Source organism: Bombus vosnesenskii, unplaced genomic scaffold (assembly GCF_011952255.1).
Source record: "Bombus vosnesenskii isolate JDL3184/JDL3185 unplaced genomic scaffold, Bvos_JDL3184-5_v1.1 scf7180000013288, whole genome shotgun sequence".
NCBI classification, from domain to species: Eukaryota; Metazoa; Arthropoda; class Insecta; order Hymenoptera; family Apidae; genus Bombus; species Bombus vosnesenskii.
The window spans coordinates 749,036-776,991 of record NW_022882941.1 but is presented as its reverse complement, the minus strand read 5'-3'; the positions used below and the strand labels follow the sequence as shown (position 1 = coordinate 776,991).

The window sequence follows — 27,956 nt, the reverse complement described above, 5'->3', positions numbered from 1 at the left end:
TATATCGTGATAAGTTTTATTCCTATTATCGCTATATATAATTATAGAAGTTTGGTTACTTAATTTATAAATAATTTAATATATAAATTAAATAAAAATTTGTATCGAATAGTATTATACGGATAAAATAATTAGTTTCAGTAATAGCAGGAAACACATTTCAACATTATTATCGAAAATGAGCGCCGGATCACGTTAAAACACGTCTTTGTGGTTGCTTTAAATCTACTATAGTTTTAATAATCGCTCATTGACAAATATCCTATTCATCCCAATAAACAAATCATAATATATAACATAACAAATATTCGTTGCTAGAAAGTAACCAGAATCTTTGAAATTAGTTGAAATATTTAACGTGTTTTTATTTAGTTTCATAATAGATAACATAATGAATTAATGTTGATTAAAATCATTGAACGCACGTTCATGTTGCTATATATATAAAACACCATTTCTGTTTTAATATTTTCAGTATTTTTCATTGTAACAAGCATACTGAAAAGTTAACGAACATGTTTTACTTTCACCTACACTCTTCCATCACTGTCATATACTGTCATACATTGATTCCGACTTGCAGTACTTACAGAATAATTACGAGAAATTAAACTGTAAACTTTCAAGTTTCTGTCTCAAACATAGCTGCGGATGTTAAAGCGTATTGTGAAAACTCAAGTACAGACAGTCAACTACAAACGAATAATTAGCACAGAAATTCGGAAGAATTGTTAGAGACGTAGCGTTGCTATAAATGTTTAACTAATTTTTTTAGAATACATTTAGTATAAAGTTAAAGCCAGCTGGATTACACTATCCTTTGTTGTAGGATTTAGATTCCTTTAACAAAAGAAAACGGAGAGAAAACCTTTACTTTTCATTAGCACGAAATATTCTGTATTGAATCCATACTATGAATTTTTCTAATCGTTACAGGTAATAAACATTTCTTTCTCATCACTTCGATATTAGAATATTTTAGTCGTATTAAGTATAATTTCAGAAGTCACTTATATACAGCGTACATCAATTGGCAGATGTATTTTGGCAGATGCAACACCATGACCTAAATTCTCTTGATTTCCTTGTATGGGATTCGTTTATTGATAGACTTGGAAGAACAAATTAAACTACATTTTTCAAACATAAACAACGACCACTTTAACTTCGTTACGAGTGAATAAAGAGACGATCTATGCGATACGCTTACTACATGTATAAAGGCAGGACACTCAAACGTCATCTTTAATAAATTAAAATAAAGTAAGTACGTGACTTTGTTGTTAAACATTATAATAAATAATACTTACATATGAGTAAGAAGAGTATGTAAATCCATTTAAAAAAAAATGTGCCCTAAATTTTTCGTGTGCGTATTTGCACTTACAAAACAAGCAAAGTCGTAGGAAGATATTACCATACCTATCAACTTCTGCTTAAACAATCTTTTTCTGTCTCTTATCAAATTCAAGATGCGATTCGTCTCAGTTGCGTGACGCATCCTGTATATAAATCAGCAACTAAATGAGTTTCACTGTATTGTTTTTAAATTTATTAATTTTTTATTACTATGCCTACGATGTATCTTGTTATCTATTTTATAGTAATGGAGTTTTTAACTCAACTATTTCACGCAATAGGTTTCCTTATATTTTCATAGTTTAAAGTATCATTGGAGGATAATAAGTACTACAATAACCTAACATGGCACAACGTTTACAGCTTACAATTCCTTTGTAAATATTGCGGACTAAGTTTTTAGGTGCTAAAAAAGCCTATTTTCACGCTAATTTTGTTATCCACGCAAAATGTGAGAAATACGCATTATACGTAAAATAAGTATTATCGTGGCCTATTATTATTTAACGTCTATTAAAATTTCACTAAAAGTTAGCACAATTTCTTCCAGTTTTACATTAGTAACAAGGCATACAGAGAAAGAAAATCCCAATAAGATGTCGTCCAAGATACCCGTATTATTTTAAAATGAACTTTGGAGAAATATATTACGTTGTTGATCTTGAGTTACGTCTGTACGTATTAGGTAACGATAGATCATACGGAGTTGATTCGAATCCCACGTATTTGTTATTTTTCTGATGTAGAAATCTACCAGTTTGCGGATCTGTTTTGAAATATATTACCCTTCTAATACCAAATGGGTCGATGTAACCGAAAGAACCGACATTTGCTCCACTTGAATCTTGTTCCTCTTCGTGATACTGCCTTTTCAAATAATATTGAAATCCGTTAGCAGTGTTGTATGTTCCATCGAATTGAGGAAATGCCGTTGGATTACTTCGTGATGTAGCTGTTGGTAATTGAAAGCTTGGTTTCAGATGTTCATTTCGAGCAGCAGGAAAATTCTGATAGGTATTTCGAGAATAGTTGTTTAAATTGCCAAGATCAGACGAAGAACTTGCTCGATTTGGATTGTAGTAGTAATTGTTAGAATTAGATACAGCAGAAGAATAATCAGCTTCAGGTTTAATAGTGGTGCTGGCGTAATAACCTGAATTTATGTCGTTACCAACTAAAGGAACAATGTGTTCTCTTTTTGGTTGTCTGAAAAAAAGACATTAACTGACATTAGTTTTTACAGTCGATTAATTTTGCAATTAAACATTTTAACTTTGTTTGCACGTTTAATAACATTATAAAGTGAAATCTCCGAGTGAAATTAAACAATGTGACAAATTAAAATCAACATTTTCCATGACAAAGAAGTTGAAAGCTTAATTTGAAACATGTTCACAAGGTAGCTGAACAAAGATATTATAGTTGGGTCGGGTTTAGGATTGAAAGTTGACCACGTAAGACAATCCTATAGGAATGCAAATCGACGGTGGGCGCATATTTAACGATAACCATTTAACAGCAAATATAACCGGAGTTAATAAAGAACTTATTATTCCATTCTTTATATAATTGTTAGGTAGATGATACATTTACACTGTACATGGGAGTGTGTGTGTAAGCGTCAGAGGACGTCCAGGCCTTAGTTGAGACAAAAGACTGTTGTTAGATGTTAGAAGCTTCTAGAATAGTCTGTTTGACAACAAGCGTGCGTGTAAGAAGGTTATCAAGGTCTTCAGAGCGTAATATATATGTATCGATGTTGTGTGCTAATAAAGTTATTAATTTATTATACCTTAACAATAATATTAACAGCTATTAATATCTATTTAATCAATGAAATAGCATTTTCTGGCTATCGCCGAAACACTGTCGTACTATACATAAAACATTATAGTTAATAACTATATGTCGGTAACTGCGCATCAAATTTTAATGGACCGCAAATAGTGGAAAAGATTTACCTGCGGTAGGCGAGTATTCAAACGAAGCCTTAGAATGCCGCGATAAAAATGCAAGATAATATCGGGGGCACATGCGTAGAAGAAATCTTTGTTACATTCAAATACGGATCTTTTCTACCGCTTTGCTATTTCTATTCTAGTAGCTAAATACGGAATTTCAAAGAACGAAAAAAGAAAGGAAATCCCAGAAGGAGTTAAACGATTGTTAAGATACAGACAGGACTGTTCAGGCAGATATGGATACAGAATTTTAGAAAGTTATAGGCATGGAGACAGTTTGAAAAAGAAGATGACATACTTTTATGTGATTTATATAAGCCGTCTTTTAATATCATTTCGCTAGTCTCGAAATTGGGTACGTGTCGTATTTGGTGTACTAAATATTAACGAAATGTATACCATACGTGACGTTCAATGCGTTAACTATCTAAATAAAAATTCATAATATGAATGCCATTGTATTACAATACCGTACAATATCGCCTTCGCTTTTTACTTTTTAAAAAAATAACAGTATAAATATTTCAAATGAGCAGGTTGCAGTACATAGAAAAAGAACAAAATAATTTGCTCGCAGCTTTTCGCGAAACGCGCTGCTGTGCGTCGTGCGGCTGACACCGGGAACTCAGGGACATGATACGCGGGACCAACATTTGTATGGTTAACGCTGGTAGTCGTAGAAAGAAAGCCTTAGTTGCAAGCTTTGTAATATTATTAACAAATCGACACGTCTCGAGTGGCAAAGATGTACGTTGTGGGTTCTCTGGATTAGATATTGCAATTGAACAAACGCTATATGGCGAAGAATAATGTATTGTATTCTGTATACTATATTCTGTTGCAATTGATCAGTAGTGACTGCGGTTTCTAAGCATTTACGCAAACACGAAAGCGGGCATCAAAGGGTAGTATCAAAAAAACATTAGTGTGACGTAGTGTGCGTCAGGCTGTTCTTCAAGTGAATTCATTTAACCACTAGCCTTTTTATATCGAAAAATTAGAGGGAAAGGAGCAATGGCGTAGAAAAAAGTGTGGAGACTCCTGCTTCGCGATCTTCCCGATACTTTCAAGGTCTATAAGATTCTAACGAACATAAGAATGACGTATATAGTAATATATATAATTTATGAGAAGCGGAAACACATAAGAAAGCTATAGTTTATAGAAAACGAAACGCAGGGAAATAATACGAAACCTATTGGGATATATGGTTAAATCCAAAGACGTTGAGATTAACCTAACTGAAAAAATAGAATCGGTAGTATGTGAGCGAGTAATAACGGAGTCGTATCAACGCGATGAAAGGAAGATAACCATGAAAAAGGAACTTTGTAGTTTAGTTAGATATAAATTAGCGAAAACGCGATGGTCCATCAACTAAATCAGGAAAGGAGATAGAAAATACTTTGGCACCTTATAGTTGATTGGTTCTCTGATGTAATAGGTACGTGATATAATACGTACGTGTATGGTGCTAACAACGTAACCAAGTATAGCATTGTATGTTACGTCTAAACTACCACAATTCGTTTCAAATTCAGGAAAAATACATCGAACATACGACAAAAGAGTTTTAAAGTATTTAGCTACGACAAAAAAAGGAAATGACGAAATAGAGGTAAATTGGACATTCGATTTCGATAATAGGCATTCTTACAGCAGAATGGTAGCGTTCTTCGGTGAAAACGCGATTTCTTGGAAATCAATGAAGGAAAAGTCGATGTCTATCTCCACCGAAATAAATAAATAAATAAAGACCGATTACGTAGCTTTAGAGGACATCGTAAAAGAGATCACGAGTATCGATATGATGTGTATGAGTGTGTATGAATAGACCAGGGACTCTATTCGCGAGTATGTCTATTATTCTCTTCTTAAAATAAAATAACGTCTAATTATTTTATAATAGTTGTAAGACAAACTAAAAGATTTAGTTTAATTAAACATAAAATTCTTTAAATACATACATTTACATAATGCTCAAACTTGATTTAGGTATATATATTATCCGTTGTAGGCATTAAATTTTTCTTTTTGTTCAGAGTTTTATCATTTTAGCGACGATAACCGTTTAACTTAAAAATTTTATTATTTTATGCATAAAGACTTGTATGTAATAATTCTAGTAAAATTGTATGTTTTCGTGGCCATCCTATGCTTTTTAAACTTGTATTCTGTCTAAAACTATATATTATAAAGTAGTAATACTACCTGAAAGGATTTGGTGGACGTGCTGGTTGTACAAGAATTCCAGTTTGAGGAGGCACTCTTTTTGCTTCCGTTACAGCATCGTAAATAGGTCTGTTTTTACCCACATAAATCATTTTCGACCTAATGCAAACAAAAATTTTAGTATAATTAATTAGATATTTTAATCAATTCGCAGCAATAATAAAAATGGTATGGAATGGGCTCGAATAGGATTGGATGGAATAGAATGGAATTAAATTAAATAAATTCAATTATACATATATTCGATTTTGGGAGTTCCTCGTCTCTTTTATTAAAAAACGTGATATTGTTTAATTATGTAAAGAGAATTTTATTTCATTTTTTAAGTTATTATGAATACAATGGTATGTAAATAATTGTATCGTCCAGGATGCCTCAGAAGCCCGTAGAAGAATAAAACTGTCTTCTTTTCGTCTTCTCTTTCTTCTTATTGTTCTAAATGACCACATTTATAAATCATTACGAATTTCAAAGCACTAACGTAAGCGTAGACTTACAATGTTAATTATTAATATGTATATTGTAAAAAAATGTTCACTAGACACAGCTTGGTGAAATTCTTTTGATGAACACATCTAAATTCCACTTTGCGCAGATTGTCATTAATCTTAATTAAAAAGATTAGTTTGAATTTCATATTGTTTTAACTTGAAATTTCCTCGGTATTCATAATTGATTTAATAAGCATAAATAATATATTGGATATAGTATACAATATATAGTATTGATGTAGTAAGTGTAATAATCGTGGTTGAATAAGTATCTTTAATAAAGTTGGGTATTACATATTGTTACGACCGTTCGCGGAGAGACGCGGTCGCGAGGAAAACGTGTCAGCGAGAGGCGTAAATTCTCGCTACGATTCGGTGAATCGACGCCGCGAAGTAGTCGTTCCCCTGTTTCGGTTAGGATAACAGAGATGGTTGATATGAATATGACACAGTAGTAAGTTATATTTCACCGTTTATTCAATAACTTATAACGAGGATAGTTACACTGGTGCGTGTATGTACGAGATAGTGAGTGACTGATCTACGGGTGTGTATCCCCGGTGGAAAGAGGATGTTGATCGTTCGACGGATGCAAAACAGTACTGTCTTGGGGAGACGATGAGTGTCGGAGGGGAAGCTAAGGATGGGTGTGTCTAGCACGGGACCATCGGATTTGTTCGTGACGATTTGAGTTAGGAGAGTGAGGGTAGACTTCGTCGTTAATTGGTTAGACGAAGGGTCTTAACCGCCCTCGAGAGAAAGTGGTTAGTGGGGGCGTTGCAGCGCGCGTGACAAAAACTAACTTTCCTTTTTCGCCGTGGTAGACAATAGTCTTCTAGAAGCCCTCCGAACCAGATGTTTAGGCTCGTTTGAAGCCGACCTTTCTAGAAATCTATGAAATTTATGGAAGGTCCTGAATTCATGGAGGATACGCCGTGGTGCATCCGGAAGACATCTGGTTGCCATATTGCCTGCGGTGTGTGGCCTCGGTTGATAGAGTGTTACGCGACGTAACACATATTATTCGACTATTGAGATCGTATCCAATGCCAGCGTGTGCTACAACGTAGAAATATTACAAGAACATTGGGTGGAGGCTAGTATGCAGAATACTTGTTTCCCTTACGCGTATGTAATCTCAAATAGGTTTTCAGCCACGGATGATATCTTGAGTTTGTTCTGCATTTATAGGGTCCTTGGCAGAAATATCAACATACTGCACTATATGTAAACTTTGTTAAAATGATGGACATGAAAACTTCTTATAAATCAGAACAGGTGATGATACACGGAGTTTTATTTTATGAACTTAACAGGAAGTTAAATTACGAGGTGCTACATATAAAAAAAGCACAAAAAGTGGGTTGCATCGTGTTAATGAGGGTAAAAGTCTCACCCACTCGCGTATCATGCCGCGAGTCAACTTTAGGCGATTGATTCAGAAAAACTAGCGCTGAAACGATTGGATTAATCCGCAAGACACGCGATATGCGAAGCTTGGATACTCTTGGTTCGACCGATGGAGTAAAACTGCTCAAACGTTCTGCTCTCAAGTGTATCGGCCGTTAAGAAATTATATGTTGCGACCAGGATAGCGTGATTCCACATACTCGGTTTTCTGAAAATTGGTACAAAAAACATGTCGCAATATTGACCTTGAATTTCAAAATCAAGATCAAAAGGTGAAATTTTTTTATTCTACCGTATTCTACTCATAGCGAGGATTAACTTTCCAAAAGAAACTATAGGCTTCATGAAACTCAACCGTTCTCCTGGAAAGTGACGTTAATGTTCTATTAGCTCTTGTGTTGACAACATTTACGATATGTTCGTATTTCGCAGTCAAATAAAAGGCAAGTAACATGATATTAACGAGGAAACAGGAAATTATTTCTTAGCACGTGAAATAACCGATCACAAATAGAACGATGCCAAGGGTTAAATAGCGTGGAGGAGACTACGATTTCGTATTATTAGTCTTTTTGGGGGCATATAAAGGTCAATTACGTTTCTTTTGGAGTTACGTAAAATAAATATACTTGGTTAATAAAGGCAACATTTTTGGAGCTACTAAATATTTCCTATACACCGTAGAATAGCAAATACATACAACTTTTGGTTTGGCTGCAAAGTAAAATCAGGTCCGACAAAATAGATTCTCCGATTAGTGTTGAAATTCCTGATCCTGTTCTCAGATTCAGAACTACACGTAATGATTGTCACATAAATGACCCAGGTATCGTACGGACCCTTGAATGCAAAATGTTCGTTCGGCAATGGAGGTATGCAGTAAAAAATATCCTACGATGAGATTGGATCGGGGGGAGAAAAGGTTACCGACAACCGGTAGGTCAGACCATACAACACCGCTCTTTTCACAACGTTTAGCTCTCATATCATTGTTAAATCGTTCACACACATATATATACAGGGTGGTTGGTAAATGGTGGTACAAGCGGAAAGGGGGTGATTCTACGCGAAAAAAGAAGTTGAAAATATAGAATAAAAATTTTTTTTTAATTTTTTTAAAGATCTACAGTGAGATCCGTTATAACGAGACGTGATAAGTGCACGCGTACCGAGCGAAAATTCAAAGTCGATTTTCTCGAAAACAAAGCCTCAAACGAAAAATTTTTATTCTATATTTTCGATTTCTTTTTTCGCGTAGAATCACCCCCTTTCCGCTTGTACCATCAATCACCCTGTATATATGCGAATATATCAGCAAAGAAAGTGATCAAGCCACTTTCAGCATTAATGCTTAAAATGAAATGGAGAATACTATCGTTTAGCATCCACGAGACGTCGCCTACCATTATGCACTTGATTGCCTATTTTGAGAATGGACAGCGTGTTCTATTTACCGGCGACAATGCTGCCGATATCTCAGCACATTCGCGAAATACTACATTGGTGGCATTTTTTAAGTTGTATGTAGTTGATCATTTTGCCAAAACGCTACTCTGCAACGAGATATCTTCCTATTGTACTTAAAATTATAATATGTTTTAACGTCGTAAGCTAGGTTCCTCGCTAGAAAAACGCAGTCAGTCACGTGTACACCATCCACCCCAACAACACGAATGCTACTGTCTACGAATGTTACTCCGCGTCGTTAAAAGTCTATCGCTGTAAATCGTGCGATGCGCCCATTTCTTCAGCCGGTCTGTAAAACGATCAGTTAGATCTGTTAGAAAACGATTCCTATTAGGACAAGACTCTCATAGAAGCACGTTTTGACTTGAAAACTCCTCGCACGTTTTGTTTCGAACGTTGGATTTTTATTTTCTGTGATATTAGCATTTTGTCAAATATCCGATGTACTATTTTTGTCGATGAAGCACAGAGATAGCGTGCCAGGCCGTACCTTACACCGCATCCGGACCAAGCATTCATTGCCAGACTTGGAATTCAAACGATATAATTTTCATCTCAGCCCTTACTGAAATTGATAAAATCGTACAGTCGATATTAGGGAAGAGCGAGAGAACCCTAAGCCTTCTTTTTTCGAACAGTGCACAAGATCTTATAATGAACAGAAGATATTTGCAACTAGATTAACCCTAAATGACGATCAAGAATTGCATATAATGCGATTCTTACCAGTGCGCGAAACGAAACGTCCTTTGGACGCACCTGATAGAACAAGAAAAACTTTCATGATCAATTTGCTGTTTAACAATCTACGCTTCTAAGGTCGAATTGCGCTTGCAGTTGCCTCAGCTGGGATAGTTGCAACGTTTTTAGCGCGCAATGTCTAAATTACCATCAAATATATGTTGAGATGAAAACGCCGTTGATGAAATGCAACATTTCAAAGCAAAGCGTTAAATCCAAGATTCTTTTATCATGTTCTGTCATTGTGTGGGACGACAGTTCAATGTCTCGTAAAAGTGGAATAGAAACTTTTGGTAGAACTTTCAAGGACATTGGTAATAATAACAGAGAGTTGATAGGAAATGTCACTGTGTGCTAGAAGACTTGGTAAACCTTGCCCGTAATATTCAAAGGTACGTGAGCTGAGTCAACGAATGCCTTAAAAGATCTTATGCGCGCTCCTCGAGTCAGGAGCTTTCTCTTACCATAAACGTCTCTATGGAAGGTTTTGTGAACTATAGCGGAAGGGTTCCACTCGATAACCCACTTTTCTAATATTTTTTGTAATATGGCCAAGAGCATGAATGAATTATTCCGACTCTTCTTTTAACACATCTCTTTCTTCCGGTTTCAAGAGCGAACAATATTCCAACAAAATAAATCGGTAAACAGTATCAACGATTTCATTTTAAATAATGTTGATGCTTCTTCTCAGATTTATATCTCGATCGATATAGTAGTGGACGAGCAGGACACTGTTCATTATCGCGTCTCTTCATTCATTAAATTCCACGGACATGGCAATTTATTTTTTAAAGTCGAAAATAGTAATAGATGTAATCAGGGTTAATGGTAAAGTAAATCCATCAAAACGATACGATGGAACACGATGTAAATACACAATCTGAATAAGTATAGTATAATAGAGGCGATAGTGTTGACAGATTGCTACTGGAGCAAAAATCATGATACGTCGAATACCAATGACTTCATCGGATCTACCATTCTAATGTAAACGGTGGCAGTTCCTTATTAGACTTTGTTACGCTATGACTATTAATAAGACACAAGGTCAAACATTCAAAGGTGGCAGTTATACGTATCCTGTCCCCATGTAAGTTCCGATAACAACCTGTATTCGCTTGTTCCGAGTGACAACACTATTAACGTAGTGTAAGGAGGCTCTGGGTTAGGTGTGAATGAAACGTGTCAACGACTAGTTTTATACAAAATTAAGCCCATTATCGTATTGCGTGGAGTAATAGAAAAATTTCAACGAGATTTACTACATACGTAACATAATATACGTATGTTTAGACACGCACATTTTATAATTATTTACGTTACCTGAGAATTCGAAATCCGTTATCGTCAGCTATGTAATCTTTGAGTCGTAAATATCCAAGAGGGTCTAGCCAGCCTTCTGTGCCGATAACTGTACCATCCAATAATCTTTTCTCCTTTCTGTATTGTCCATTTAATGTTTGGAAACGAAAGTACCTTTCAGGTCCTTCGTCGGTTTGAATATGATATTGCGTATTTGGATCAACGTTCCAACCACTTTTTTCAGCTTCTATTTCATTCGTAGACAAACACAAGATGGAAACCTGAAACGATCGAAAAATAACAATTGTTTTCCCGTAAATTGTAAATTTTATTTTATGCTATGTCGGTAAGTGAACAGAGAAATACAATAAGGTAACACCTCTTATAAGAAACCTGTATAAGATGATTTCAATATTTTCAAGGTTTTATTAGAAAATGAAAAATATATCGTTTTATTCTTCATAGGGATCATAAAGCGAGTGATGAATCATTTAATCGTTGGTCGTTTAATAAACAATCTGATGCACTGTTTGAACAAAAATTTGAGATATAATTGTAATTTGAGTCTACAAAATACAACAATGAATCAGGATTAATAAATTCAAAAGGTGCTTCAAGGATCCGCATACAATCAACAATAGCATTGTCAATATGCGATATTGGAATCTTCTCTGTCACATTTGGGATACATTTCGTTTACCGTGTAATTTATATAATATTCTGATCAGTTTGGAAATTAGTGTTCATCATGAGCTTGAATGTTCTTCGAGTTAACACCATAAATATTGATTAAGAATATGGTATAATACAGTCAACATCATTGTTAATATTCCTATTATTTACTGATATTGATACTTTGTTTAATTTCGACTTTAGCGTGTTGTATTTAATTTGCAACTAAAGGACTTTGTATTGCGAGAGTCTGCAGGGTAGGATTACTTAATTAATAACGCGAAGTAATAACATATTTAATTGTATTTTAATTTATGTAGCATTAATATATGACGCAGATATAATGTTCAGATTGACACAGTAGAATTTTATTCGTGTCGTTTTGAGTGTGCATTATTTGCGATTATGTTATTGTTGGCGCGTTGATCGCGTCGTAGGAAAAAGGATTTCAATGTATTTCAGCACAGAACTATGGCGCTTAGTCACCAAACCAGTAGACGATCGTGAACAATCCTACAATATGAATCAATCCTTCAATATAAATTGCACGTGATTAATAATATTCTCAATACTGTGTGATCATCTTTAAAGTAGTTAGAAATGGAAAGAAACGTTGTTGGAAAAAAGAAGTATATTCTGAAATTTATTCTACACATTTTCATGCATCCGGGTATCAAATATTTTTCAAATTGCCATTTGCTACAAAAAGATACTAAGATTTTGATTGTATTAATCGATAACCAGTAGTGACAATAATTCCATTCTTTACAAAATAGTATTAAAATATTTATTTGCATCTAGTTTTGATTGTAACGCAACGTGGGAAATTGTATTCAATTCTATTTCTATCGATACAAAATAACAATATTCAAGAGTTTAGTCTGAGCTATATATATATATATATAGTAGTATATATATATATATATATATATATATATATATATAAAATACTTGTTTTTCTCATTTTAATGAAAGCTTACAAATTTTTTATTACATGTCATTACTTTAAAACAGCAAAGAAGTTCAATGTCACAATACGAAAAAAGTAACTGAAAAATAGAAGAATACAAGAATCCTATAAGCAATATTGCGAATCAATATATTGATATAAATAGTATACTAATACAGATAAAGCAGAATAAATGAAATGAAAGATGGTACAACTGTTTATAGGAACTGGAGAGCTAAAGTTATTAATTTAGAAGTTATTGTAGTTTGAAATTTGCAAAGTTATTTCAATATTTATACTATAATAAGCATGCGAATCATCCGCTGGTGTAGTCTAATCACCTTTATTCGTGTTGCATAACTTATATTTCGTTTGTATTTGTAACAAAACACGTTGGTAGAAATCTACATATTTAAAAGCAAACTTTCTCGCATTATTACTACTTTGAATATACAAGATATGTAAGAAATATTACAAATTCGAAGAATATGGATAATGTATATATGTTTTGTTTGTGTAAAACAAAAAGCAAAGAGGTTAGTGTTTATATAGATTAGGTAGATATATAGGTTTATAGTGTTAACTGTACGGTTATTGTAATTCCAGGGGCAAATTAGCTTATGTAAACGAATTTTATCTGAAAGTCATATCTTCCGAGATTTTACTGATAATACAACTGTTTTAAACAGAATGATTTATTTTTTGCTCCTCGTTCAAAAGATAAGATGAAAACGTATCTACTCATGCTCCACGCCACAACCCTCAAATAACTTGAGTCAAAAATTTCGCAAGCGAATGCTGGAAGTGGAAGGTCGTGTCCATAAGCGTATCGAGTTTGAGGACAATACTTCCATATACAAGTAGGAGATCTCATGTTCATTATGTTCGTACTATCATTATGAATAAGTAATTAATATCAATCCTCAATCGCAAATGATGAAATGGATCTTTCAATAAGAACATTTCCAAGTCCATGGTTTTCATCTTTAACTTTGAATCTTTCGTTTTCTTTCGCAACACCATTTTCTGTCCAGTGATTCCAAGAATGTTAAATTTATTTTTATGGTTAAAAATTACATCATTTTAACAGATGTCACTTTTTAAGCTGAATTTGCTAGATTTTAGACATATTATGTCTTTCCTTTCTATTAGTTTCGCTTGTAGCTTTATTCCTATAACTTCGCTATAACTGGTTTCTTCTAATGCCAACCGTGTAGTGGATGTTGTAACAGGTCAACGGATAATTGTAATGTACTTAATGTACGATCTTGTTTTATATTTCTTATAATCCTTTTTCTGTTATACACGTCTAAAATGTATGGTTGTCCTTTTCGGGCTATGGGTTCGTATTGTTGCACTACTATAGCCATACTGCCTATTCGGCAAAAATAGTACCAGAGAAAAATTCATTTATAAAGACGATACTGCAATTCATCCAACTCTTGGTAGTTGCGGATTTGATAGGTAGGTGTATTGTTGATTTAGCAATAAGTGCAAGTCTCGGTTCAAGTGGAGTTCCAGTTCGACTCGTTATCTGAGACAGATATGCAGGGTAGTTGGTAACTGGTGGTACAAGCGGAAAGGGGGTGATTCTACGCGAAAAAGGAAGTCGAAAATATAGACTAAAAATTTTTCGTTTGAGGCTTTGTTTTCGAGAAAATCGACTTTGAATTTCGCTGCTCGAAAGTGTGTGCACTTTATCACGTCTCGTTATAACGATCTCACTGTAGATCGTTAACTTGATGGAAAAAATTAAAAAAATAAGTGCCTAGTTCTATATTTTTGACTTCTTCTTTCGTGTAGAATCACCCCCTTTCCACTTGTACCACCAGTTACCAACCACCCTGTATATAAAGATATCTAAATATTCTACAGGGTCGTCTTCTTTTAATCTTTTAATACTATTACCTACGCTTACTTATGTTGAAAAGATGGTAATTTCTCTGTATGATTTATTTTTTGTGTCGTGGAGGATTAAAAATAGGTAGATATACATATGTTAAAATAAGTGTTACTCTTTCATCCCAAATGGATTCAGTGGATTGATTCTCGATTTTCGGAAGCTTGACATAATACGCACGAATTACAATACTTACAATGACGAAACTAAATAGGAAGAATTTGTGGCTCTCGGCCAATATGATTTTTCTTTCGGATGATTTAGGGAAATTATATTCTAATTTTATATTGATATAATGCATTATATTCTAATTTTCTTTTAATGTAGGAGGCAATTTCCAATGTTCCAATGGTCTATTGTTTAAAAGTTATGAATAAACTTTTAGTTTTCCGTATACTACATCTACTTTTCTTGAAAAATGTGATACATGCACATGCATCTCTTGTATTTCTTGATGTAATATTGCTATTACATGCAATATTCTTACTACACATATGTTTGTTGATATTGTTTCGTTGATTTGTTGATTTTTTACTCGTCAATCATTTAAGTGTTAATATTACAATATATCATTAAGCGTTGCTGTATACTGTATATGTTGACAAGGATAAAAGTCTCGGGTAGCCGAAAATTCCCATGCTTGGTTCACTGTACCTTCTATAGTGTTATTTATTCAAATAATATTCGAAAATAAAATTGAAAATCAATTGAATACAGTTTAGAAAAAAGTACTTTATTTTACGTATAATGTATTTATTTAATGCACCTTTTGGCCAGTGATTTTGTTTTTTACTTTGCTTATCTGTTTTTACAATTTGAGAGGGACAAGCTGCTTTATGCTTAGCAGAAATAAACACAACATATAACCGATAAAGAACGTGTTATTGTTGGGACATTGTAGTACATTATTTGTGACTTTGCGATTGTCTTATAAGACGAAACTGTCAACAGAGATGTTTTATCGTAAATATTTTGTATGAGATAAAAGAGATACGAAAATATAATACATAAATTTGACGGATGTTGTGTGATGCTGCAGTCTAACGGATTAAGGTAATATTTGAATAAGTATCGATTGGCAACTATGAATTACTTTTATACATCGATATTAAGACCTTTAATAATGTAAAAATATCTTCAACAATGTTGAGTTTACCAATATATAATTGAGAAAAGATATTTAATTTAAAGAAGTATTACGTATACTAACATGACGCAATAACGTGATCTACAGATTCCAAATTTTGTATTTAAATAATCTATCACTGATTTTAAAGAAGTCGGACAAATCAAAGTAACATACATTTATGTTAAAAAGCTATCATTGCTTTATTCTTTCCCAACATGATGGATTTTATTTGCTTCATCAGAAAACAAACACTTCAAAATTAACGTATTCCTCTTTCTTTTTTATGACACATGTATAACGGTTGGATTTGTTTCAAATTCACTATAAGATTGGTACAAATAAGTACATATACGCATGATTCCATTTATAAGAAGTAAATGTTTGTAACATATTTTGATATAAAAATTCTAATATTTTTTTTATGATGATAAGTATATAGAGATACACAAAGTATCTTTTGCATTGATTTTGCTATCACATAAAAGTTGACATATTTACCCTAAGAATAAATGTACAATGCATTAAAATCATTTGCTTTTTTAGATAGTCTATGGCTGTTTCAGAAATGAAACTTTCGCAATTTTCTATTCAGAAGACCAATAAATTAGACATAATCGTTACATTGTATTGTGCTATAAAAGAACTGTTTCTTTCCGATAATTTTCATGGCACGCTAATGTTTATCGTTATCGTTACATTTACTCTATTATTATTTTTTACTCTTCTCGAATATCAGACTGTATAATTTTGCTGAATAAGCGCTCTGAATAATTCTCAAAATTACAATTTTATCAGTATATATTATTATTAAGAAAATGTGGAAGGTGCAAGTAGCAATTAAGTGACATTATAACCATGGTATTATTCCAGTATTTAATTATACTTTTATAACTGCTCTATTATGTCTCGATTGAATGATTATTGGTTTCTTATTCCTTATGTCGCGTTCACACTGTTCAAGCTGTTATGGACAGTTGTGTGGATACGATATTAGAGTGTGCAATATCATGTTGCGAAAGGATTATAATGAGATCTGCACATGCATTGTAATGTAATCGAAAGTAAAACAATTACAAAAGCTATAGTAGTTGAAATTGTTATATATATATATATAGTTTACAAAATTACTCTAACCATTACGAGATTCGAGATAAAATAGGGAATCATAATTTGTTCTCAATAATAAGAAAAAATGTTTCGAATAAGAATTTCAAATCAATTTATAACGTTATTTTGGTGATGACGGTAACAAGATGCTTTAGGGATACCACTTTTTTTGATTGGACAATGTATTCTGTCGCTCGAAAAATAAATATAATAATATACCAATCATAATTTATAATAAAAGACCATGTCTTTGTATAAATATGTGAATGTGCATTGTCGACCAAGCAAAATGTATATTTATTTATTGTGAATTATTAAAGATGGAAATAAATTTTCATTTCTCCAACGACATGCACAAGTTAAATTATGGCACAACATTTTGCAGTCTTCTCTTCTTTGAAAACAGATAATGTCGATTTGAATAACTCGTTTTCGTGTTTTGTATCTTGACTTATCGTATTCTTACAAGATTAGAAGAAGCCTACCTCTATTATTATAAAACTGAAATATAATAAAATATATTTACACTAAAATCATCGATAATAAAATAAATTCACTTTAGATGTCGCTATAAGATACGATTGATTAAAATTGTAATTTACTTTCAGTGGGATGAAAGATATTTTTAATATAACTAATATAAATTTAATATATATGTGTTTATATAATATATAAACATTATAAGACAAATGTGAAGATGTGTGTGCGCAATTATATTCGATTCTTTTTGTAATGTACTTCTAGAAATGTATTGCTAACAGCAAAATTATCTTTAATGTCGTATACACAGATTGTTAATGATAAAACGAGGCAGTACAAAGAATAGTGAGATCTGCAGTATTGGGGACAACGGAAGCAAGGGAAAGGTGACGGAGAAAATAACTGACAGGGATCGTACAGACAATGCTTTACTAACAGTAATTTAGCGGTTTCGACGCTTGCTTTAGATGTCACTATAAGATATGATTGGTTAAAATTGTAATTTGCTTTCAGTGGAACGGAATATACATCCATTTATAATAAGGAAAATTGTGAGTTTATACACATTTAGTATCTGTCAAAAGTTTGAGACCAAGTTATATCGGTGGAACATTGACGGTATATATTATGGGCCTAATTAAGAAAAAATACGAAATACGAATTCGCGCCATGAATCTATTAAGAGAATTAGTAACGCGTTTACTGAGACAAGACGAAATATAAATGAGTTGCACAGGGTAATAAATTCTACTTTCAATCGCTGTCAATCTTATATTGTCAAAGGCAATGAATATTTTGAGATGCTGGGGACAACATATCAGTTACCTCTGGAAATGCTAAGAACGTTACGCTATCTTTGACGATCTTAGACAATAAACATGGCTCGTATATGCAAGTAGACTAGAGAACGTTTATTTTCTAATAAGGTTTTAAATAATCTGCTTTACGTTTTTTTAATTCTTTTGCCCCACAGAGTATATCAACAAAGTTTTGCCGTTAAAATCTAGGACACTCCTGATTTCAACTATTTATTAAGTCCTTCCCGTACTTTATCGAGTCAGACTCACGATGAAGATTTTGGCCCAAACACGAATATCGCGAGTCTGACTCGCGACCAGATACTTGGGCCAAACATAAATATCGCGAGTTTGACTCGCGACCAGATACTTGGGCCAAACGTAAACATAACATAACATAACATAAGCCGAGCTCGCGGACTGTTTTTTTTTTTTGCCCGTTACGATCGTGACTGAATGTTAGTTTCTACATTTCTGTTCGTATTGCGACTGTTTACGAGCATCAGTCTGGTCTGTTTAGCCCGCGTCGATGTCTACCGCTTGGGCCCAAGTTTCGTCGAACTAAATGGCACGGGAAGCGGTTAACGAAGCTCTTCTTAATTTTTCAATATCATATAGCCAAACACTTTTTACAGCTACTGTATGCAATTTGTAAATTTATGGAACTTTATAAATAATATATACTTTGTACGTTTTGCAAGTTTCTGAATGTACGTTTCTAAACATATGAAAATTAATATTTAGATTAAACGAATTAATGATTAATTTCCAACAAAAATATGACAGATAAGTTCGAAGAGGGAATTTGCTTTACATTAGAATATACATTACTTGCTCATAGTATTCATTGTGTATTATTGGACGTTGTATGTACGTAATTAGATCAATTTTAGTTCTATACTTAAATGTGCGTCACAGCAATAATCCTATTCATTAATAAAATTGACATTCATCGAGAGTCCATTCGTTTTCCATATTCAATTACGACCTTCGCAATTTCAACTTGACATGCATAACACGTTGCATTAATTATTAGTGCATTTTACTCAACAACGTTTTGCCATACGTCTTAAGAATATAAGCGCATCAAGTTGTCCCTTTTATACGTTACATACCAGATATGTGTAACTTTTAATATTAAAGTAATATTTTATTATGTTTATTTTATCGGAAAATACAAAAATATTAGGTATTATAATTGCAAATATTTATATGTTTATTTGCGCTTTCAATTACATTATTGTATTACTTAATTTTATTAAATATTATCGTGATATAAATTTTTATAAATATATTTTCTTACACAACCGGTATAAATATTTTTTTAATATTAATTTTAATTAAAGATTAAGGAAAAATCTGTCGATATATTAAACGCCTCAATTGCAAGGAATTAAAGATAAAATATAAGAAACATTGAGGAACATGTTTCCCAAAATTCATGACTTTCGTATTGTAAATACTACATAAGAGACGACATATTATAACAGGGCGAGAAGAAATATTATTGCAAACACTATAATTACTATTGTGTATTAAGATGTGGAAATGAGAACAAAGCAAGGAAATACTGGAAAGAAGAGGGAGAAAAAAGATGCAGACTATGTGAAAGGAAAGAAGAAGACCTGAGACATGTAATAGAAAAATGTGAAATAACGACATAGACGACAATAACGACAAAGGACATAGAAAAAACACCAAATGAGACTGGAGAAGGTCTAACAGAACTAAAAGTAATAATAGAGAAGAGAAGGACAATACAAGACGCGGAGGAACGATAGGAAGGAAGCACAGCAAGGAGGTAGCCCAAAGTTGAAATAGTTTTTAGTCATTAGTTTTTAGTTTTTTTAGTTTTAGTTTTTAGAGATAGAATAATTAAGGGAGTGCACTATAATAGAGTGCATAAGAGGGGAGGTAGATATATAAGAAGCGAAATAGGTATAAGAGGTGTAAAACCAGAAGGCCAATTATTGCTTCGTCCAAAGCCGAAAGGCACAGACTAAGCAATAATAAATAAATACTATTGTGTATTAAAATAATGAGTAATAGTTGATGCATGTAGTATAATATTTAAAGGCTCAAGTTCAAAAGTATTTATTGCTTTTACTTATTCGCGATTTATATAAGACAGGAGAAATGTACAAATTTTTAGTTATATAATGTTAAGGAACGATAATACTTGTAAATTACAAGAAACTCTAAACATTAGGAAAGAAGATATATATGTACGCAGATATATCGTGCATACACAGGAGGCCACATTTATCTCCGCCACCCTTCATTTCTAATAACTCTCCTATTTGTCACGATGCAAGAAATTATTTTGCGAGAAAGTTATTGTATTTCAGGGGAGGAATTGAGCTCTGAAGGTAAAAATCATCTGAAAGTCGTATGTCCTGAGATTTTGTTAGTAGTAATGCTTTTTTTAATGAAACGACCCATTTTTTCGTTTACCAAAAATATCAGAGCAGAACGTATGCAACCATGTCCGATAACATTGAAATGACGAAAATTTCTTTCATTTTGTTTCAGTAATTCACCTTCCTTGAACTTGTACCTCAATGAATTGCTTGCGGAATTTTTGACCCAAATTATTTCAAGTGATGGGACATCATATTATTATGTCATGGGACATCATATTTAGTGGTAAACAAAAAAATAGGCCATATCCTTTAAGTGACATTACTACTAGTGAAAATCTCAGAAAATGTGACCTTGAAATGACATTCACTCTTACAGTCTAATTTTCCTCCTGAAATGCATGTACAATAACTTTCTCTTGAAACATTTTTCTGTATCGTGACAAATAAGAGAGTAATTAAGGTTGGCAGAGTTAGGTGATATATGTATATGTATTTATAATGTCCTTTCTTCCTTACTAGCCAGTTTTTCACGGTCTATAAACACATGTATGTTCAACCAAACTCTGCTTACATGGGAGCGAATGTTGTGTGAAAACTTATGTTATGTGGATATTATTGGGTAATTAAGAGTGGGAATTTATGTCATACATGACAATATGTAATATGTATTCATATAATGAGAATAATTATAATAAGATTATTATAATCGTAAGACGTCTTAACATTTGCTCGATGATACTATACCATAGTAATAAAAATGAAGCACTATGTAATAGTATAATGCATTAGAACGCGGAATTAATTAGCTGATGTTTCATTCTTAAACGCATTTAGATTTATCAATTGTGTAAACAAGAATAACAACCGATGTATATATGTGAAAAAACACATAAAGATTTGTAGATAACTAAGGTATTTAAAAAAAGTATATGGAAAAGTAATTTGTTTTAAGTAGAATATTTATATAAATACGAGGATACTAGCCGATTTTCACCGTTTTTGTTATTAAATATGTTCTAATTATACAATGGTTGTTTCTACCTTTTTGCATGTATTTTGGATACAGGATTAGTCTAATAACGGGGCATATATGCTGGCCATATATGTTCCTATCCCAAATACCAAAAAATGTAAAAAAGAATTTTGCATTGTTTATCGGGTTTTACCGCAGCATATTCTTTCAGAGCTGTGCCGGTGCAGTTGCAAAGAGCAATTGCATTTTATTAGATGAAACCCTGTGATTTTTTTGCCTTAACTGATTCTTCTTGGCAATCTGCATAAACAAGTATTAGAATACAATTTCAAAGAAATTAATATTTTGTCAGATATGTCAAATTTTATAGAATGTTCATCGATAATTGAAATGTCACGTCGCGTCGTTGTTTATGTTCACTAACAGTGATATTAATGAGAATTCTCGTGTCATTTATGATGCCTCGTGTTCAGACTTATCTAGACTTATCATCATATTCAGTTATTAACTAGTGCAATATCGAAAGTTATGTCAGATCGCGTCAGTGTATAGTCGCAAAGATAGGTTTTGCAAGTAACGAGAAAGTGGATGTGTTTATTGTTCTCATCAAGCGCGATAAAAATCCAAATCCTGCAGCAGAGATCATCGTCGCGAATACGCCAATCGTGTACAACTGCCGTGAACATATTTTAGGAGAAGAGAACACAATTGAAGAAAGTATGGTTGGTTTGAGCAAAAAAGGAAAGATTATACACAGCCTAGTTGTAGGTACAAAATGAGAAAAAGCGATAAAAATGATTTCGCACCCTCGTTTAAACTTAAATCTCCTTCGGTTGTCCTTGTGGGACTTTTTAAAAAATAGGAAGAGAATGAATTAAAGGAACTGTTTAAGTATGAGTGCTGATCGATATAAGGGAAAATATAAGAAAAACGAGTGAAAAAATGTTTAAAGTAATGATTAGGTATTTTGGAAAGTTAGATAAAAGTTATATGTTTTGAAGAGTATTGGCACGTGGAATTAATCAATACAAATGTACTAGTGTCTTTTTGTAAAAAATCGCACTGCACGGCGATAGAGCTTGGTAAACAATGAAAAGTTCTCCTTTACAGTTTTCCCTGACTACAATCAAAAAAACAGTTAAGTCCAGTTCAGTTACCGAACTCGTTTTGCATTTTAAAAACACTTTTTATAAAGAAACGCTGCTTCATCATTTGTACATGAAATATAGTTTTCAACATTTTCTGTTGGTCAGAAATAAAGGTTTCGAATAATTGTTTTAATTCTATTAAACTATCCACTATAGTATATGTGCTATTAAACTATACTATAAAAGTTTGTTACGCGCACCTGATACATTAATTAGGATACGAATACGAAATTGTATTTATGTTTTTCCTACGTGTTTTAATGCGAAGAATGCAGCCAAGAGACGCATTTGAGACGTGTTATATCTAAGGCAATTAATTATAAAAGTCTCAGAATTCAGCTTACCGTTAACAGGTTCAGGCAGCTCAATATCCACAAAACCATAGTCGTTGCAATGATTATAAAACTACAGTAGAATTATATCACCATGCTGTTCTTTTTTCTTCCCCTTCCTTCCGTGTTTCTTCTTCTTTTTTATAAATCACGTATAAAATTGTTCATGGATATTTCGTCAAGACTCTACTATTTTTAACCAAATCATATAAAGTATTTCATAGCTCATCCTTTCTTTGATACATAAAACTTAGAAAAAACGGACATTCTTGATTTCAAACATAAAGCGTTAAAATTTAAACAACATTTTTCATTTTCCTTGCAGTGCAAAAATTAAAATGGAATTTTAATACATTTTTTATCTGAATTTTGTCGAATATATCTTCTACTTTAAATAGCTTGTGTGATCTATTCAGTCGGTCTTTTATTATTTGTAAATGAACTTATAGATAAAAGTGAAAATGAAGTAGAAAAAGGAAATCGATATATGTGTACCACAGTGAATCATCCGCACGGATTTGAACGAAGTGAGCGGAGCAGACGCGATACGGGGACTGAGACGATGTGGATGCTTTGTATCTTCAAAGCTATCGCCGACCATTCTATGGATCTCCACTCTTTCCTTTACCGTCATTCCCCTACTTTTTCAAGGAACTGGCGCGGGTTTTCCTGCAAATCATTTTCATCTCATTTTCTATTTAAGCACAATAGCTAATCTTTTCCATTTTATATTTGTTACCTATAACGAGGCAGCAACAAGATATCGACATGTTTCGTATGATCGAATGTTGATTTAGTGCTTTTATATTTCTTTATATTTCATATCGTTTCTTTATATTTGCCCGTATAACATTTAAATAACTATTTTATAACTTATGTTCGATATTTCGAATTTCGAAATACGTAGTTAATATAATTAATAAATACCTTGCTTTCATATTACATTATAGATTTGTAAGTACTGTAATGGCCACGTAACGCTATTCATATTTTTGAATAACTAATTTTCTATCCCTAAGTTGTTAAATGTAGAAAATTGAAGATCACATTACATACTTGTTACGCTGACACTGAATGACTTATTGTTGGTATCACAAGTGTAAATCGATCAATGTGTTTGTTCTCTTACGTGTTAATTTATATTGTTCAACTATATATTGTATTGTGTAGCTTGCGTTATATTACCTTCGTATTATCATATTCATCCGTAATGTTCATTATAATATAAAGCGTCTATCAAGGTTTAATTCGCTATTATAAAATACTATTACGCGGTCTATATGTATTCTCGTAACTGTATAGAAACTCATGTTTTAGATTATAATTTTGTATTTGATGAGGACAAAAAGTAATTGTACGATATATATCGCAAGAATTGAAACGATGTACAACTATGTATGTTGAAACGACATAGTTACGTGCATCCAGGTATTACATTATATGATTGCTTTAATAGCATTGCGTTTAGTTTAGTCAGGGTCAGATGAAGTACTATAAATATTTCTGTGCAGGAAGTTCGGATTGCTGTTGAATAAAGATCGATCATGACGTGTATAATCACCGATCGATAGACGAGCCTACCTGACATAGGTAAATAGTACTTATACTAATATTACATTTGATTTGAAAGATAAAATGACACTGTGATCAAGTGCAGAGCTGCACATGAACAAAAAATGTTACAATCTCGTAATTACACGATACGGTACATATGCGACGAATCAACTCCTATTGATCCTTTATTTTAAGAAAGTTCATTGCCAATGAACACATTAATGAATTTATTGCAGAAAATTTCATTTTTAAAATTGTAAATATACGATAATAAAACGAATAATGTACAGTTTTTTAAATTTACGTACAACGAAAGAAAAGGATTCCTTCGTTTATAGAATTTCCAATAATGAAAGTCGAACAAGGTTATCAGAGCTACATGCAGGAAAGCCCAATTTATCTTTTTATAGCGATCAATTGGTCGAGTTTCACGATCATATTTTCTCCTTCGTTTGCATCGCTTTCACTTTTACGAGTTGAGACTCTTGTACACGTTGAATTGGTACAACTGTGTGCGTATATATGAAGCGTCATCTTTGTCAGTGAAACTTTTATACGTGTATCGTGTTAATGTTGCATATGTTCTAATTTTCTCTTTTTTTCTTCCATTTGAATTTTTGCTGCTACTATTTGGTTTTTTTTGTGACAATGTATTACTTTATAGAAAGTAGAATATTCTAATTAATCTGCTTTTCATTTACAAATATTTATTAGCGAGTAATGTTAGTCGATATCAACTAAATAATAGGAATTTAAAAAATGTTAAATTACCCTATATTTTATTAAAACAATTCATTTATTAAGAATGATAGAAAAATATATTTCTTAAATTATGCACACATTTGCTGACAAATAATAACAATACGAAAAACATGTTTTAAAAGGTGAATATATAATCGAATAACTTACATGAAATAACTTCGATCAAATAACATATATGAAAGTCATTGTGCGTGCAATGTGTATGTTCTACTTAATAACCACGGTAAATATTCATTAACAAGGGAGATGATATCTTTACGAAAAAATCATAAAATTTGCGTGATTTTAAAAGCTGTCATTTACAGAATTTTGCATTCTTTTTGACTTGTAACCGCGAAATTGTCTACATGAGTGAAAACAATAGCGAGTTAAAAGTATAATTTAATGTTTATTTTATAAGCAATCTTTACGTTTCTTGATTCTTGATTCTTGATAAAAATTATTATTATCGACATAATAATCCTGTCAAGCTTTTCACGAAGCGTGTAAGGATCAGCGATCAGTATTCTTTCTATTCTGTATGCCATCTATTTATAAAGAAAACAAAAGACAACATTGAGAAAACTTCTCATTACCAGTAAGAATAAACAATTGCCAGGAAATAGATAGAATCAAAAACATAATCTCGCAGTCGGTCTTTGTGCAAAAATACATATTGTACATATTGTCCATGATTTTAATATCCATCTCCACGATAAATTTCAGTTTGTTAACTTCAAATATTTCATAGTAGTTGAAATAAATCCAATATATCGAATAAATATTTCTTTATTTAAAACCTCGTTTTCTAGAAAATCGAGTTTAAGCGTATTTAATCAAGAATTAGTCCGATACACGCGCACTCGATGAATTTTCAAATTTGATTTTCTCGAAAACAAGGCCTTAAATGAAAAGATTTTATTCTACGCTTTTGTCTTATTCTTCGTTATTTCCACATAAATAAGTTTTCTGATCGTACCACGCGTCTTGACAGATATTTTAATCATTTTACGTATGTGTGTAAGCAATCCATAAATCTCCATCTCTTTATCAAAATTATGACAACCTCTATTAAAGCTCTCTTATAATAATACGTCAAAATTCAAATACCTGTAGCGAAAATATAACTTTTTCTTTCGTTTGCTAATTCGATTTATTTCATATTTTATCGACGATTTTAAGTATAATAAAGGTAATTCTTTACGATAGATTATAAATCGCTTTAGAATCTGTATTAATCGAAATGAAGTTCAGAAAATTGTGAAAATGTGAAAAAGGTTGAACACAAGAATAAATTTTTAATTATAAGCGGACGTAAAGTAAGATACTTGCGAATAGGCAAATGGACGATTTTAATATAACGTTTACAGTTTGAAGTAATATCAGAATCGCTCACTCATATAGAGTTTAGGATGTATCATATCGTTATTTCATTGAGATCAACCGATAAAAGTATTATCTTTCGACTGGCTGGATTGGAATATTTTAAAATTATTGAAAGAACAAATTTCGATATTAAGAAATAAGTATGTATAAGTGGCTATACTTCCTAATGGATACACATTACTAAATCTCTAAATTTTTTATCATAATCCCAATGATATATGTACGTTCTAAAATTAATAGAGACACGTAGTGAAACAATATGTCAATAAGTTTTTACGTACTCAGTTTAATCAGGTTTAAACTATAGTATAATTTTCACAGATGCAATACAAATGCTTAAAATCAGCTTAAAACCGAATGTTATTTCGATTATCGCTCGCGTTATACAGAATGTCACCGAATTGGAGGTACAAGTCGAAAAGATCTACATGAAAAGATAAAACAAGATTGTACAGTGACATTTATTCGTACAGAGCTCCATTTTCGAGACTATCGAGTTTGGAAATCAGGTATACTTGAATATGGCTAATTCCCGACTGGACAGGAGTAGAATAGTCAATAGGAGATTATTCTACGTGTGAAATAAGTTCTAGGCTAATTCTTAACTAAACATGTTCATACTCTACTTTCTTGAAGATGATCCCTTAAACGAAACAATTTTATTCCACATGCTTCGTTTATTTTCGCATTTAGAATAACCTGCTGATCGTTTGCTCATATTTAGTCGATAATTAGCCATATTACTAATACCTAGGACAGATATTTTTATGACATATTTGTCACTCTAAATTTTCGATTTAGTTTTAGATTCAATTCCTTTCGGTTTGTACCACCAGCTCGGTGACACCCTGTATATCTAATTTAACGTAACCAAATAGTTAAAACCGAAAAAAGAACAAAGTATCCAACGCATACTCACGTCGCAGTCGTTAAGCGAGAAATAACTTTTTACTTACACTTTGCAAGAAACGAGAAGAAACGATTTTCGTATATTAAAATTCAGGAAAGGATATTTAAATCTAAATTGGAAAAATGACAAAAATGATTGATTTTAAATCGATACTACTAAAGTAAGAAATGTATCTAACTTGAATGAATATATAAACAAACATATATAATTTTCAGCAAAAAAACATGCAATTTTCTTAATAAGAATTAACGTTAACAATAGGGGTAATTCAATTACAGTAGCGTTGTGTATGTTAAATATTAGATAGAAAGAAAAATATCAGATCTGAAACTATATTTACGTTATATTAATATTGAAACTATGATACTTAATGAATGTTTGATATGGGAAATACTTACCACATGTAGCAATAACAGCAGCATCCTTTTTATTTTCACTGAATAGAATGGATATCAATGAAATATGTATTAAAAATGAAATACTAATCTTAGTTGTTATTGGTAAAAGTATAGAAAACAATCCTCTCGAGTCTAATCACAACCACTTACT

At 32.3% G+C, this 27,956-nt stretch overlaps 1 protein-coding gene across 2 annotated transcripts; it reads right to left on the bottom strand.

Annotated features, from left to right (window-relative positions):
* On the bottom strand, positions 1-27,956 carry LOC117232414. 2 transcript variants are annotated; one of them, XM_033491760.1, is made up of 4 exons: positions 27,806-27,956; positions 10,988-11,247; positions 5,532-5,651; positions 1-2,565 (listed from the first exon to the last, which is right to left on the bottom strand). In XM_033491760.1, the coding sequence occupies exons 1-4, from the start codon at positions 27,827-27,829 to the stop codon at positions 2,007-2,009; spliced, it is 963 nt and encodes a 320-aa protein (XP_033347651.1). In that variant the 5' UTR covers positions 27,830-27,956; the 3' UTR covers positions 1-2,006. The 2 variants fall into 2 exon arrangements, with proteins under 2 accessions (XP_033347651.1, XP_033347650.1); XM_033491759.1 differs by lacking the exon at positions 27,806-27,956 and adding an exon at positions 22,829-23,388.